The sequence below is a fragment of the Oratosquilla oratoria genome, unplaced genomic scaffold (assembly GCF_046742065.1).
Source record: "Oratosquilla oratoria isolate Oo_2021 unplaced genomic scaffold, ASM4674206v1 SCAFFOLD233, whole genome shotgun sequence".
Taxonomy (NCBI): Eukaryota; Metazoa; Arthropoda; class Malacostraca; order Stomatopoda; family Squillidae; genus Oratosquilla; species Oratosquilla oratoria.
In genome coordinates, this window is record NW_027467585.1 from 20,001 (window position 1) to 36,823 (window position 16,823).

General features: G+C 43.9%; 1 protein-coding gene across 1 annotated transcript in view; it reads left to right on the forward strand.

Annotated features, from left to right (window-relative positions):
- Nucleotides 1-15,133, forward strand: part of LOC143022932 (uncharacterized) — a 20,982-nt gene extending 5,849 nt beyond the window's left edge. The window contains exons 2-3 of the mRNA XM_076181349.1: nucleotides 699-6,086; nucleotides 15,087-15,133. Of these exons, the coding sequence (XP_076037464.1) occupies nucleotides 699-6,086; nucleotides 15,087-15,133 (5,435 nt within the window). The remainder of the gene's footprint in view (nucleotides 1-698; nucleotides 6,087-15,086) is intronic.
- Nucleotides 15,134-16,823: the final 1,690 nt, after the last annotated feature.

Consider the following 16,823-nt stretch of genomic DNA (forward strand, 5'->3'; position numbering starts at 1 on the left):
ACTCGAAGAAGAATTCGAAGAACTCGAAGAAGAACTCGAAGAACTCGAAAAAGAACTCGAAGAACTCGAAGAAGAACTCGAAGAACTCGAAGAAGAACTCGAAGAAGAAGAACTCGAAGAAGAAGGAGAACTCGAAGAAGAAGAACTCGAAGAACTCGAAGAAGAACTCGAAGAACTCGAAGAAGAACTCGAAGAAGAACTCGAAGAACTCGAAGAAGAATTCGAAGAACTCGAAGAACTCGAAGAACTCGAAAAAGAACTCGAAGAACTCGAAGAGGAACTCGAAGAACTCGAAGAAGAACTCGAAGAACTTTATTTTCCAAAAAAGGGGCGTAGCCCAAGGCGCGCAGCGCCCGCGCCTAATGCGCAGCGCCGCAGGCCAAGGCCCCCGGCGGAGAATCTATTAATTAAATAAAAATGGAAATGGTCAAAACTAAGATTTCTGAACGAAAGTGCGTGACCCGAACAAAAGGGAACAGGGGGTCATGGACCGGGGTGAGTGTTTTAACAGTGATCTGGCGCGAGGACGGTCCGGAAGAAAACGATTTATACGGTTACTATACACAACATGCGTGAGGCACCAGCGGAGAAAGTACGAAGAAATCGGCATTTCTGGAAGTGGGTTACTGAAGTGAAGAAGATTAATGAAAAGTCTCTCGGTGTAAAGGATTTGGCTGTTTTGAAACGTGAACATGCAGTCAAGTTTCCTGATCTCTATAAGTCTTCCAAGGGATTTTCTGTCAGAGAGTCTATAAAGTTGTTTCATCGCAAAGTGTTGTCGTTTAACGACACATTAAAGAAGAATCGACAGTTCGAGTACAAGGATTCAGACTTTGAACATCTTGGAGTTTACAATGGGGATGTTTCGGAGAAAGCTCTGCAAGGGTTTGAGAAACATTACTTTACTGGGTTTAAGAATTTTATAAAAGCGGGAGCAAAAGCTGATCACGTTGAGTATCAGAAGTACTACCTCGAGAGAAGATTTAAAGCCCAGAGAAAGATTGATAAGCTCAAGAAGTACTGTTGTAAGAGGAAAAACACGGAACTTAACCAGGTCTCTGGTGAGGTCGTTGAAGCTGGGAGTGCTACTGTGAGTTCAGTTACTTCGACGGGAAGCGGAAGTGGACAAGACCAAGGAAGTGGACCAGACGAGGAGGGTGTACCGGATCAGTTCGTCGACTCGGTGGCGGAGAATATACGGATTGTTCGAGAGAGGCGGCTTGAATTGGAACAACAATATTTGCAACGTTTGCAAGAAAAAAAGAGGTTAAAGAACGAACGAGAAGCAGCTAAAGAGGCGGAAAGGGATGCCAGAATCAAGAAAAGGGAAGAACGTGAGGCGGAAAAGATGCATCGACAGGTTTTGTTGAAGAATAAGAAACAGAGGCGTTCCGAGTTAAAAGCAGTAAAAGAACAGTTGAAATTGTTACGAGCTGGGCTCATCGGGGATAAAGATTTGTCTGAATCGACGATTAATCACTTAAATATGGTCAGAAAGGAACGCAAAAATAAGAATTTTAGGGCGGATTATGTGGATTCAATAGCAGTAATATCTGATACGCTTGAAGGTTATTTACGAGACCAAGCAAAGATACCGCTCCATAATATTGGTACAATAGGGGACTTCAAATGTAAGCTTTGTAAATCGCTTTTATGGGCAGGAGAACGTAAGACTATTTGTTGTAAGCAAGGACAAACGCCTCATATCCAGTTTTCAGAGCTTAAAAACGGTATTAAAAGTATGTACGAAGGAAAGTCTCCGTTATCTAAACGGTTCCTGGACAAGATCTGTGGGTTCAACGCGTTGTTCTGTTTCACATCATTTACCACTTCAAGCAAACTCCATGACCCGAGCGAACTAACATTGTGTTACAAGATTCAAGGGAAAATATACCATACCATTGGACATCTCAACCCCGAAGCGATCGCAGGTAAAAAGAACCCTTTTTGGAAACCTATTTCTTCATTCCTGGACTTATACTTCTATCATGATAAGGAAGACCAGATTAAGTTACGTGTACAAAACATGGATCGAAAGGCGAAAAACGAAAAAACTCTTAAGCGCCGAAAGAGAGAGAGGAAGGAAGTGAGTTCAAACGAGGATATCATTTCCATGTTCTATGATTACTTGGTTCAGTATAATGAATGTCTAAACCCGATTTTGAAGGAATTTGAAACGTGTAAAACATTAGTTAGTGAACACGTTAATAAGACGGAAAGTATGCCTGCTGTGTCTATCACGCTAAGAGCGGCAGACGGGATCAAAACCAAGGAACATAAGGGTCTGTATCACCTTCCATCTGCTTCATCACAGGTTGGTGGGATTGTTAGCTTTGAACCCAATAGAGATCCATTGGAGATAACAGTTACTTCCCCTTTGCCCGGTTCGAACTTCAAGACTACAAGTTTGAGCCATTTGAAGTTCCATTACGATGCTTTCCAGTATCCTTTGTTGATCCCAAACGGTGACATCGGATATTGTCATTCCATGGAAAGGTTATCCAAAGTCCGTGTTAGAGGTCTTGAACCGCCTGAAGAAGATGAGTGTGACGCCTCTACGGGGCCATCAACTTTGTCTACTTACAAGCGTTTATCCCCGTGTATGTTCTACTCCTTTCTTTATATGGAGCGGGAAGGCGTTTTCAACCACATAACCAAGTGTAGGAGACTGTTTCAACAGTTTGTTGTGGATAACTACGTGAAAGTAGAAAGTAATAGGTTGTCATACCTCGAAATGAACCAGAAACGGATCCGAAAAGAAAGAGCAGACATATTATGTCTTGGAAGCGATAAAGTCGCTGATACAGGTCAAAGGGTTGTGTTGCCCAGTACTTTCATTGGAAGTCCCAGATATATGAAAGAGCGCCAACAAGATGCGCTTACATATGTTACGTGTTATGGATCTCCTGACTATTTCATAACCTTCACTATGAACCCGCATTGGCGGGAGCTGCAAGTTGCTATGGATGATACAGGTTCTGCTGGAATACGGTCGATCGGGGACCGCCCAGATTTAATTAGTAGAGTATTCAAGTTGAAGGTTGATAGTTTGATGCATGATTTGGTATCTAAACAGATCTTCGGAAGGGTGAAGGCGCATCTTTATGGTGTGGAATGGCAAAAACGTGGACTTCCTCATGTTCACATCCTCTTATGGATGAATGAGCGTGTGACAGCTGAAAGGGTTTCACGTATAATATCCGCTGAAATCCCCAACAAAGAAGCTGAACCCAGGTTGTATGATGTCGTTACAAGGTGTATGATCCATGGACCGTGTAAGGGGTACGATGAGTCTCTCCTATGTTGCCAGAAATCTAAGCCAACCGCTTCGACATGTGGAAAGGGCTTTCCTAAGACCTGTAGAAACGACTTAATGTTCGGTAACAATGGGTACCCTGAGTACAAACGTAGGTCCATCGGAGAAGGCGGGGAATCTTTTGTTACCAAGGTTAAAGGAATGAAGAAGGTTATTGACAACTCTTGGGTTGTTCCTTACAGCCCCTATCTGTGTGTGAAGTATGACGCCCACATCAACGTTGAATGTTCAAATTCGATTAAAGCTATAGCTTATGTCACGAAGTATGTAAACAAGGGGTGTGATAGGGTCCTGTTCAGTAAAACTACAAAAGATGGGACCGTGAATGAAATTAAGAACTTCCAAGAGGCGAGATATATAAATGCGAATGAAGCAACATGGAAGATATTCGGGTTTGACATATACAAAAGTTATCCCCCGGTATCCTCTCTCGACTTACACCTTGAGGGCGAAAACGAGGTGTTTTATGACGAAAACTCATCTAAAGGGACCGTAACAGCGAAAGCAAAACAAGATACCCAATTAACCGCTTTCTTCAAGTTGTGTGCGAAATCTGATGAGAAGTTCGTCTCCACGTTGTATTATCATCAGATGCCTCAACATTTCTGTTTTGACAAGGCCCATTCGGTTTGGAGAGAAAGAAAAGGTAACACCTTTTCTTTGGGACGTATTCGTGCTGTTTCCACTAAAACTGTTGAGTTGTTTTACCTTAGGTTGTTGTTGACACATAAGGCGGGCCCTACTTCCTTTGAGGATCTCAGAACAGTCGAGGGTGTGACATATCCCTCTTACCGAGAGGCTGTCAAGGCCTTGGGTCTCTTGAGTGATGAGGAGACATGGAAGACTACTATCTTAGAGATAATCAATCACACCAACGACAGGTACCGTCTCAGAGAAACGTACGCCAGCATGTTGGTGTTTTCAGACCTTGAGGACCAATCCGGTATCTGGGAGGAGACCAAGGATCTATTTGCAAGCGATTTCCTTCACCAGAACAACCTAACAGAGTATAACGAGGAAATCTACTTGGACGCGTTAGACGATATCCAAAAACATGTTTGGAACTGTGGAGGAGGCCTTATCACCACTTACGGCTTACCTGCTTCTAGAGGTGGAGAGAAGACTTCAAACGTTATTCGAAGAGAGAAGTCTTACAACAAGGAAAAGTTGAAAAAACAGGTTCAATCAAAACAAGACCTCTTAAATGATAAACAGAGACAGGTATATGATGTGGTCATGTATAGGGTGAATAACCAACAGAAGTATGAGAATAATGGAATCTTTGTAAACGCTGCCGGAGGCACAGGAAAGTCCTTCATCTTGAATATGTTACTTGATACTGTGCGGTCCGAGGGGAAGATAGCGTTAGCTGTAGCGTCTTCAGGTATAGCAGCTACTGTTCTTAACGGGGGTCGAACCGCCCATAACATGTTTAAGATACCATTGATGGAGTATCATGAAATAAGAGGGTGTTCTGTTAAGAAGAATTCTGAACTTGCAAAGTTGTTGGAGATGACATCGTTAATCGTGTGGGATGAGATCGTGATGGCGAACAAGAATACGTTAACAGCTCTTGATATAACGTTGAGAGACATCTTGGGTAATGAACGGTTTATGGGGGGAAAAGTGTTCGTCTGCGCTGGAGATTTCAGGCAAATATTACCTGTCATTCGAGGTGGAGGTAAATGTGATGAATTAGAACATTGTATAAAGTCCAGTTATATGTGGCGGGACATAACAAAGTTGGAATTGACTGAAAATGTGCGTCTAAGGAAAGGTGATGAAAAAAACATTACGTTTGCGCGCAAGTTGCTGGAACTCGGATCCCAGAAACACGGACCTTTGGAACTTGAGGAGGGGTTCGGTATTCAAGTCAAAACACGTGAAGAGTTAGTGGAAAAGGTTTATGGTGATTTGGAGGAAAACTTCTTAAACATTTCCTATTTTGAACAACGAGCAATCATATCACCCACAAATGATGATGTCGACAGTGTTAACTCTATGATACAAAAGAAAACTAAGGGAGAGGAGAAGACATACTTTAGTGTAGACACCCCGGTCGAGGAAGGAACTGATGTCCAGACTTCTGTGTTTAACGCTTTGACAAGCCCTTCTCTTCCACCACATCAACTTAAAGTGAAGATTGGAAGTGTTGTGATGGTTGTCAGGAACATTTCACCGCCTAAACTGTGTAACGGATCAAGAGTCTTGGTAACTAACTTGAAAACGAACATTATAATTGGTAAGACCTTAGGTGGTAGTCACCGGGGAGAACAGGTTATGATTCCCAGGATAACACTAGAAGCTAGCGACACCCCAGTTAACTTTAAGCGTAAACAGTTCCCGGTTAAGCTTAGTTACGCGATGACAATAAACAAATCTCAGGGACAGACGTTTAACTGCTGTGGAGTACTTCTAGATACTGTTCAATGTTTCGCTCATGGTCAGTTGTACGTGGCCTGTTCGCGGGTTACGTCTTGGGATTCTCTTTTCATCTATACTGGCTGGCATAAAGTAAACGAAAGTTATAGGTTGAGACCGGCCGTTAACTGTGTATATGAAGAATTGCTCTCAGACAACGAGGTAAACAGTCAAGAACTGCCTTCGGTGCCGAGAGGTAGGGAAGAAGACGAAGAAGTTAACACTCCCATTCCTGAAGAGGTCCCAGAAATAGGTGTGGTTTTAATACCAAAGGAAGTTTACAACATCTCGGAGGAAAAGGCCATCGATATGCTCCTGCCAGATTACAGTTACAATAATCATGTTTACAGTGAAGATGAAGAATACGGGGATGAGGAAACTGCAAGGGTCCCTGTCACGAAAAGGGAGCTGGAAGAACTGATTTTGAGCCTCAAAGAAGAAGGATCTTCGCCGGCTCGGAAAAGGAGGAGATATGAAGATGAAGCCGAGGACAAAGAAGATGAAGAAGACAGCTCGAGTTCAGATGAACAAGAAGTAACTGACGTTTCCGCTCTAAATAATGTGTGTAAATAAAATACTGTAGCAATATCACGATCTTTTATTGATCCAGTGTCTTATGTTTACTATAACACATCATATGATGTAAGACACGCTTGACGGGGTAACCAGTGCGCGTTGCGTAAGGGCGCGTAGCGCCCGGCGAGCGTAGCGAGCAGCGCCGCAGGCTAAGCCCCCCCCGGAAACACCGGAAACACTAACTCCCGGGGACACATCTCACTCAGACTCAGAGAATCTTTACGAAATATTACCAAGAGAATCTTTACGAAATATTGCTAAGAGAATCTTTACGAAATATTGCCAAGAGAATCTATATACATAAAAACGGAATTACGGAATTCTGACAAAAGAATCTTTACGAAATATTAATGAGAAAATATTTACGAAATATTGCCAAGAGAATCTTTACCAAATGTTAACAAGAGAATCTTTACGAAATATTACCAAGAAAATCTTTACAAATTATTTGCTAAGAGAATCTTTACGAAATATTGCCAAGAGAATCTCCACTCCACTAACATAAAAAGATATTTCTCTAATACGTTAATAATATTACCATGGAAAAAGAAAGTGGTGCTAACAAGAAAAAGAGAATCTTTACGGAATTCTGACAAAAGAACCTTTATGAAATATTAATGAGAAAATATTTACGAAATATTGCCAAGAAAATCTTTACCAAATGTTAACAAGAGAATTTTGATAAAATATTACCAAGAGAATCTTTACGAAATATTGCTAAGAGAATCTTTACGAAATATTGCCAAGTGAAGCGAAGCGAGCTACGCCGTAGGCCAAGCACACCTGGCGAAGCCAGGTCCGGGTGCTTGTATATATATATATATATATATATATATATATACATATACATATATATACATATATATATTCATATACATATATATACATATATATATACATATACATATACATATATATATATGTATATAGATATATACATATATATATATGTGTATATATATATATACATATATTGTATATATGTATATAGATATGTATATATACATATATTGTATATATGTATATAGATATGTATATATACATATATATATGTTATATACATATAAATACATATATATATATATATATATTTATATACATATATATATGTATATATATACTGTATATATATATATTTGTGTGTGTGTGTGTGTGTGTGTGTGTGTGTGTGTGTGTGTGTGTGTGTGTGTGTGTGTGTGTGTGTGTGTGTGTGTTTGTGTGTGTGTTTTTGTATGTGTGTGTGTGTGTGTGTGTGTGCGTGTATGTGTGTGTGTGCGCGTTCATGTGTATGTGCCTGCGTGTGTGTGTGCGTGCGTGTGTGTGTGCGTGCGCGTGTGTGTGCGTGTGTGCGTGTGGTGCGTACGTGTGTGCGTGCGTGGGTGTGGGTGTGCTTGCGTGTGTGTGTGTTTGTGTGGATGTGTGAGTCTATCGGCGAGTACCATAAAATCCAATATTAGGACTTATTTTGCTTGTCTTTTTTCAATGCCAGGAATATGGAAGATTGAATAACGCTGATTCACCAAAGTAGCTCAATGTGGCGAACTAATAAGAACATTTAGACATACAAATGTCACGTTCCATGTTTTCTAAATGGAATGATAGATAGCGTAATAAGAATATAAATGATAATCACAAAACGAGAAGATAGTGTTTATGTATTTGAGGAAAGACTATGCATCTGTGGCCAATTTATTGAATGTAATGAGTTAATGAATTTGATAGTTATAAAAGTAAACTTGGTGAATGCTATATGAATTATGTTTGTGCGTGCAACAAGTTACTTTGAAATTGTACCTGTATATATAGTATATATAAATGATAAGCTTAAGGCATATAACAAATATAGAATAAAGGAGTTAATGAAGCTGATAGTTATAAAAATAAAGTTGATAAATGCTAAGTAAATTGTGTTTGTGCGTCCAATAAGTTACTTTGAAATTGTAGCTGTACATACAGTATACAAATGATAAGCTTAGAATATATAAGAAATATAGAATAGAGGAATATGTGTACATGTTAAGATATGCATATATACATAAAGTTGATGAATCCTACAACGATTATGTTTATGCATCCAATAAGTTGTTTTAAAATTGTAGCTTTACATACAATATAGAAATGATGAACTTAAGAAATGTAGAATATATTTGTATATGCAAAGATATATCTATATGCATATATTGGTGATGCGTGGGAGGCAGGCAGGAGATTATTTTTCAGTCATGTTGTGTGTGCAAGTTATGACAGCTAAGAAGCGGAGAGGGGAAGAAGTTGTCCTAGACTGACTGTTGTGCAGTCCCTAGAAGGAAGGCCACAGCCGACAGACCGAGACAAATAAAAATAGAGTGTATGTTGTGTTGTTTGCGTGCATGATTGTGTATAATGCAGTCTTCCATTATGTGTTGTATGGTATGGGGTGAAGTGTTACATCCTGGGCAGCTGTTCACAACACGGTCGTCCAGCCTCCTCTGGTAGCTTAGAAGTGCTGGGTGGTGACCGCATCGCAGTCTGGCCAAGTGGACTCTGTCCTTACGTGGGAGAGAGGATTCAGAAGGGTGGATATCAGGGGGTCTGGCATGCAGCAGTGTGTTGTCTTTCAGTGTGTTAATGGAGCGGTGAGTGATATGATTATGAATATGTTTCCGGAGGCTGGTATTTGGTGGTTGTGGAGAGAAGAGAGTATCTGTGTGTAATAAAGGTCTTTGGGTGTAGTTTTAATGTTTCTTGGTGTGTATGGGTGTTCTGCTATGTAGTGTAACGGGTGTGATGTGTTTGTGGTGGCTGCAGCAAGTGTTTGTGTGCCTCTCATGTCGAGGTGTTCCTTGACTTTGAGGACTTTTGTTTCATGGTGTAAATGGTCTGTAGGTTTTTTTTTTTTTTTTTTATTTAACTTATTACGCATTAGCGTCATACAGTGGGGGAGGTTTTCATAATGAATGTAGGAAGGCAACTGGTATGCACATGCTTACACACGTACACATACACTTATATACACATACAAATACATGGGTTGCAGGTAACATATACGACACTGGGTATTGTACATTCATTCAAAGGGGAATAAGACTGAGATGTCACGCAGGGCATCAGGTATTATGAGAACCCACCAAAGCGGGGGTAACGGACAAGTATTTCATCTAATCTATTTTGTGATAGGAGATGACGACAGATTGCATCTAATGGTAGTCCCTGGGGTATTAGATGTTTTACAGTGGGGCACGCTAGGCAGTAGTGCTCGATGGTGTTGGCTAGTGGAGCGTGGCATAGGCGACATTCTGTGAATACAGGCTCGCCCTCCACCCCGGCGACCTGCCACGGTGGACGGTAGCCTAGTCGCAGTCGGGCTGAAACAACATTGTGGCGACGAACCATAAGTCCCTTGCGGCGGTACTTGTATTTGTGGCGGCATACGGATTCGTAGTGGGTGATGCTGACACTGAAGGGTCTCTCGGTGTCCCGTCGACGTTGCTCAGGCAGAAGTGCAGCGGAGCGGACCCTGTTGAGGTAACATAGCAGGGAGAGAGGTCGTCCATCACCACGACGGGGGAGTCGGCAGGCTTCTTTTGCTAGGCGGTCTACTTTGGTGTTGTGGTGCAAACCTACATGAGATGGAATCCAAATAAATTCAATGCGGAGATTACGGATAGTTAGTAGGGATAGAAAGGAAAGGATTTGTTGTACAACAGAATGGTGAGTGGGATGAATAGCGGTGAGGGATTGCAGTGCAGGCTTAGAGTCACATATAATGACAGCATTCACTCCTCTTTGGCAAACGAGACTGATAGCATCTAAGATGGCGTATAGTTCACACAATGTGGAGCTGGAGTGATCTCTGAGTCGACGGCCGACCCAGCCCTCAGGAGGCGGCGGTAGGTCAGGTGAGTAGACTGCTCCTCCAGCTGCACCATCCGATTGTAGTGACCCGTCAGTGTAGAGGCGATGCGGAGCAGTGATGGAGGATGTTACCTGGGTAACATGTTCCAAGGCTAGCTGTAGTTGTAGAAGAGGTGGGTCACATTTTGCTGTAGGAGTGAAGCTAACCACAGGCGATGGTAGCGTCCACGGGGGAGGGCCTGGGGGTATGTCAGCTACTGGTACTTGTAAATCTAGGCTGCGAATGAAGGAGGAGATAGACTTTATAAGACGGCGACCGGGGGGCATGAGGCGGGGGACGGGCGGAGCGGGGCCGAGAGAATCTCTGACCAGTGCTGTGAAGTGCGGTGAGATGTGGGGAAAGTGTATACACTTAACTGTGAGGCAGGTGACATTAGAATAAATCCTCTCAACTAGGGATGGAAGCCGTAATTCCCGTTGCATGTTGACAATTCTGGTAGTCATTGGGCAACCGAGAATGATTCTCATGGCTTTATTCTGAAAAATCTCCAGTGGCTCTAAAGCATATCGAGGAAGTTGAATTAAGGCAGGGGAGAGGTAATCAACAACAGAGCGTATAAAAGTAATATAGACAGTTCTGGCCACGGGGATGGAGATACCGGAAGAGTTGTTGGTGAGCCACTGGAGAGGCCGGAGCCGCCATTGTAGACGATCTAGCAATTCACGAATTACGGTATGGGATTGACGCCGGGCAGAAAGAGTTTCCGAGATTCGTACTGGTGCACCAAGGTAGCAGTACTGGGAGCTTAGTGGGATGATGCAGTCTCCAATCATGAACTCTGGCAGCGTGGCAGGAGGGCGGTAGGAGAAAATTCTGCTCTTCTGTGGGGAAGCAACAAGGCCACAGTTAGCAGAAGCTTGGGAGAGAGAAGTAAGAAAGAGTTGTAGGTGTGTTGGGGAGGTAGAGTGAATACATAGGTCATCTGCATAACATGTAATTGTGACCTCAGGAATAGTGGGCAAAGACGTGAGGAGACGATGCATAAGTATATTAAAGAGAAATGGACTTAGTACCCCTCCTTGAGGAGTGCCGAGATGAAAATCCCGTGAGGAGCTGTAGGCACCGCTAAAGAAGACACGGGAGGTCCGGTTACTGAGGTAGCCCTTAATCCATCGTAGTAATTTGCCCTTAATTCCAAAGTCAATTAATTGATCTAAAATAACGTCTCGGTTTGCTATATCAAATGCACTTTTTAGATCTATAAATGCCACAACACTGTCACGGGAGAGGCGAGAATATAAGTCGACGAGGCAGTGATGGGTGCTGCGTTGGGGTAGAAAGCCGAAGAGACGTGGAGAAAGGCGATCTTGTAGTTGGTACATCAGTCGGGTGAGCAAGATTCTTTCCATTACTTTGCAGAAGCAGGATGTAAGGGAGATGGGCCTGAAATTTGCTGTACCGGGCTTGGGTATGGGGATTATTGTACTCGTGGTCCAGGCATGTGGGATATATCCATCTCGTAGACACATATTGTAGAGGCGAAGGAGGGGGTTACCGGGTACACGGTGCAGTAATCGTAGCACATTGTAGGTAATGCCATCATCCCCAGGGGACGTGGCTTTACCTCTCAAGAGAGCACGTCGTAGTTCATCTTCAGTTATTGGTATATTTTCTTCATCATCCTCTTGCAGCAGAGCATGTACTAAGCGGAGTCCACGAGCAAAAGCACCGGAGGAGAGGGCATCCTGGACGGGGGTAGGTAGGTTGGCAGGGTTGGACTGGTTTGACCACGTGACGATGAGCTGTTCGGCAAATACGGTGGGGGAATGATGACGGGCAGTAGCAGGAGTCTTCTTAATTACCCTGCGAATAAGGTGCCACATGGAGGCTACACTAGTTTGGTGATTAATTCTGTCCGTGAATCTCTTCCAGGAGTCAGTACTTACACATTCTAGGAGGGTTGTCAAATCGTCTCTGGATTGCTGGTAACGATGAAGTAGTTCAGGAGATGGGTTAGTTTGGAACATGAGTCCAACGCGCTCCGCTTCTTTCTGTGCGTCCTGAAGTCGGGTGTCTAGGTACCACGAGTGAGGAGGAGGGCGACGTTGGAGGTGGGGTCGTGATACGTAAAGCCTGTAAAAGTCGTGGGTGGCGGAGACAAGGCTATTATATAACTGGTCGGGGGAGGAACAGTCTAAGGTAGGTAGTATGCAGGTCATGTATGAAATGTACGTCGGGCAGTATTTGGGGGGTATGGTGAGGCGTAGGCGTGTGATAGGGGGTGTAGGTATCGTAGGAAGAGAATAGTGGAAGAGAAGAGCAATATGGTCTGAGAATAATGCAGGTACTGAGGAGCACTGGATGCGGGATGATACCAAGCCAGAGGTGAGGACGTGGTCCAGGGTGCCTCCCCGGGAGTGTGTGGCGCCACCTGTGTCCCAGCGGGTCAGATGATGTTGTCGGATGAAGGATAGTAGGTGAACACCAGGGCGGTTAGTGGTGCCAGGACGATCTCCCAATGCAGGATGTCGAGCATTGAAATCCCCTGCGTATATTATACCTTTGATCGTAGGTGGTGGAAGAGTGGTTGGACGAAGACGTGCGGGAGCAGAGTAGATATTGCAGAGCTGTAGGATTCCGCCCCCAATTTCTATCTCGAAGAGTTGGAATGTTATGTCAGGGTCTGTAGAGGAGCGCAGAAGACGGTGTATCAGTGTATTGTGTATGTATGTTAGAAGACCGTTTCGTATCGTATGAATATAGGGGATATATCCGGGAAGGGAGGGTGCCTGTGGTGCAGTGTTGGGCCGGTTTGGAAACGCCTCCTGTAGAAAAATGACACAAGGGTGATGTGTCTGTACATATGCCTTCAATTGTGTGTACTTTTTGTGGTTGGTGATACCATTGATGTTCCATGAAAGGAGGTCTAGGTGAATGTTAGTTACGAACGTTGCGTTTGCTAGTAGGAGACCGGAGTGTGGAGGTGGATGGACGATTCGAGGAAGACTGGCTAGTACTGGGTTGTAACTTACAGAGTTTGTCGAGACGAGTTGCAATGGATTCCATTCTCTCGGCAAGCATGGAGATGGAGGAGACGAGGGTTTGTTGGGATTCCGCCAGTGTGGAGAGTCTGGTGGCAGTAGTAGTTTGGCCTGAGACAAGGCTGTCAATCCTGGTGTCAATGGAGGCGAAGCGGTCCTCGAGTGCTGCACATCGCGCCTGAAGGGCTGCAACGGCCTTACGGAGGGCAGCGTCTTGCTGAGGGGGGGTGGGAGCAGAGAGAACAGTCCGGGCAGGGGGAGGAGGTGGTGGGGCTGAGGTGGGGCCATTGGTCTGGGTCTGGCGCCGAGTACAGCCGTGCCAGACGTTGACACCTGGCTGTAGACATCGGGGGCACTTCCATTGTGATGGGTTCGGCTGTGGTGGCGGTTCAGAGGTGGAAGTAGTCGCAGATGGGGGCGGGGGCGCACTTCGGACGGGACATTCTCTGGATTCATGGGCGGCGGCACACCAGGCACACTTAGGGGAGGCGGAGCAGTACCTGGATATGTGACCGATACCCCAACACCTGTAGCACCAGGGTCGGTCGTCACGGAGTCTTTGGACTTGACACGGGGGGAGGAGGGGGAGGAAGTCAAAGGTAATGGTGTCGGGGGGTGTTTCGGGGAGGCTCCACACAATAACAATGCGGTTGATGGGGGTACCGTTCTGCATGAAGCGCCTGGCTGAGTGTACTCCTGGGAGCTGTAGGGCAAGCTTGTGATCCACGTCAACGGGATAGCGAGTGAGCAGGTATTGGGGGTACTTACGTGGTCTTTCGGGGGAGTCTTGAGGGAGAAGAGGCAGTGACATAAATTCATTTGTAGTAACTCGGTCCAGGATGTCTGTGCGTTGTCTTGATATGTAGATGAATCGAGAGGTGAGTGCAGCCATCTTAACCTCGGCCGTATCCCGTTGCAGGTGGAAAGTCTTGGTGATAGTTGACAGCCAGCGGAGTTTAACTTCTGTGGATGGGTTCCCGCTAAAGGCCAACTTAATATACTTGTCTCGGGGAGCAAATGCTGGAAGGGCGGGTGAGGGTCGGGTGGGGGCAACGGGAGTAGCACTGTGATTAGGCAGGGTAGGGCGAATAGGAGCCTTATTACACTCACTTGAGGTTCCCTTGATCGTCTTGGCAGCAGGCGGTTGACATTCTCCTGCGGGGAAGGTAGAGGTGTCGTCGGCCCGCCGTTTGGTACTGGGGAGCGATGTAGACTGGTGGGTATCATGCTGGGTGGTTGTTGGAGGGTGATGGGGAGTGGAGGTAGGACGAGGCAGGTCGGGCCAGTGGTTAACACTAATGTCGTCATCAGTGTCGGAAATCATTAAGTCCTGCTCTAAGCTGGACGCCGCTTCCGACCCCGAGTATTCCATCGAGGAAGGGAGGGCCTTGATAAGAAGGTAGGCTGATTTACTAGCGCGCAGTAGTTTGTAGCACTGTAACACAACTTGAGACAGCCGGTACGAGTCGTTGACGACGAGCACTGGATTCAAGTAGTTGACGGCGATAGTTTCGCACCTTCAGTGTAGGTCCGTTCTCGACGAGAGCCAAGCACGGAAGGCGATGAAACGCTTGATAAAAACAGGACCTACGAATTTTAGCAGTTTTATTTTCTGTACTTTTCTTCAATATGCCATAGATCGCGGTAGTCTCGTATGTTTGTATGCATTTATGTACGTACGTACGTATGTATGTATGTATGTGTGTATGTATGTATGTATGTATGTATGTATGTATGTATGTATGTATGTATGTATGTATGTATGTATGTATGTATGTATGGTATGTATGTATGTGTATACGTATGTACTCGTATGTACATACGTACGTAACGTATGTACGTATGTATATATGTATGTATATTACCTTTAGTAATTACCTTTAGTATTGGCCATCAGGTACCCCGAAGGGTAATAAGACCACATACCAAGGTTGGACGCTGTAGTGGTGTTAATAGTGTGCAGGTTGTTGCATCATCCCCCTCCTGCTATGCACCGAGAGGAGGTCAGCAGGAAAAGTTGTACTTGCAGAGCTCTTCTCCAGTAGACAATTCTTTCACGATTTTACTTTTAAAAGATTCTACAGTTTTGGCACAAATGGTTTCTTGGCTCAGCCTGCTCCACGGTTCTGTGATTCTTGCAGGTGGGGAATTTTTTTTCTGTAGCTAGTTTGGTGTTGTAATTGTAGCTTTAAGTTGTGACCTCTGGCTGCTGTACTAAGTGTTGGCAGCTTGAACATCGCTCTTCCACGGCCGTTGCATTCCCTCCTGTAGTCTACCTGATCAATGTTCTTCGTAATCTTGAAAGCTTGTTTGTCTAAAGTCCGCTCTATGCCTTCTAAACTGGAGTGTTGTTGGGAGTTGAAGACTAGCAAGTCGCTCTGAGTAGGACAAGTGAGACAGTCCTGTAACCAATATCGTTGCCCGCTCTCTGTACTCTTTGGGGACCAAATTACCGAGGCATACTCCAGGTGAGGGCGAACTAGGCTTTTGTACAGGTGGAGGAAGGCAGTCTTGTCCGTCCATGGCCGTGAAAGTGTGCTTGATTGCTCCAAGTACCCTATTGGCCTTGCTGACCGACCTGTGCTTGAACAGGGCTCGAGAACTGCAGCCGCCGCTGATCCACCGTGACCGCCAGATCCTTTTCTTCCTCCACTGACACCAGCGTGCGTTCAGGTGATTCATCAGATCCATTCATTGTATATTCAATTAAGTGGGTTGTTATTTGCCCGGTTCCACCATTTGGACTTGGAATTGCCAGCCAGAACGATTGTTTATTATTTATTGTGGATACATTGTTAAATCTATCTGGACCACGATAAGAGAAAATAACTAAATGATCGCTTTGAATATTTACTTTCGAGTGTAAGTAATTGTGTCAATATGAATTGGATTTCCTTTTATTTTTATATTTTACTTTTAACGTTACTCGAATGTGTGTGTGTGTTGGGCTTCCATGTCATCACGAAACAGTGTAGTATGCAGAGTTACCACAGGAGAAAGAGATCTTGGAAACAGCAGCGAGTGCATTCGAATAAAGAAAAATTCACCAACGACATTCCGGCAAACCAAACCCAGAGCTCATCTTAAAGATAACTAATAAACAGTCAACTTCTTTTGTATGACCATACACGTATGTAAACCTGTGATTTTACTTCGTTGGTACGCGCGAATTTCTTTGTATCAAAGATTTGACTGATTTGGGCACCTAGAAAAGTGCGAAGGGTATGCAATTAATGTTGATTCAGTTATACAACTAAGGAATATCATGTGGTTCAGTTGTGTAAGAATATAGTTTATAGTCCGATGACAGTAGTTGAGGTTTGGAATATAGTTGTATATAATTACCAATTTGTTTATTTATTTGTCTATATTTATTTCATAAAATCAACCATTATCCACAACCGACGTATGCATAGCAAATTAATATCTACAGCTTTCCCAGTCCACACTGGCATTGGCGGTAGATGAAGGCAGCTGTGTGTGCTTAGTTGTCGACAATTATTATTATTATCATCATTATCATTATTATTATTATTATTATTATTATTATTATTATTATTATTATTATTATTATTATTATTATTATTATTATTATTATTATTATTATTATTATTATCATCATCATGATCATTGT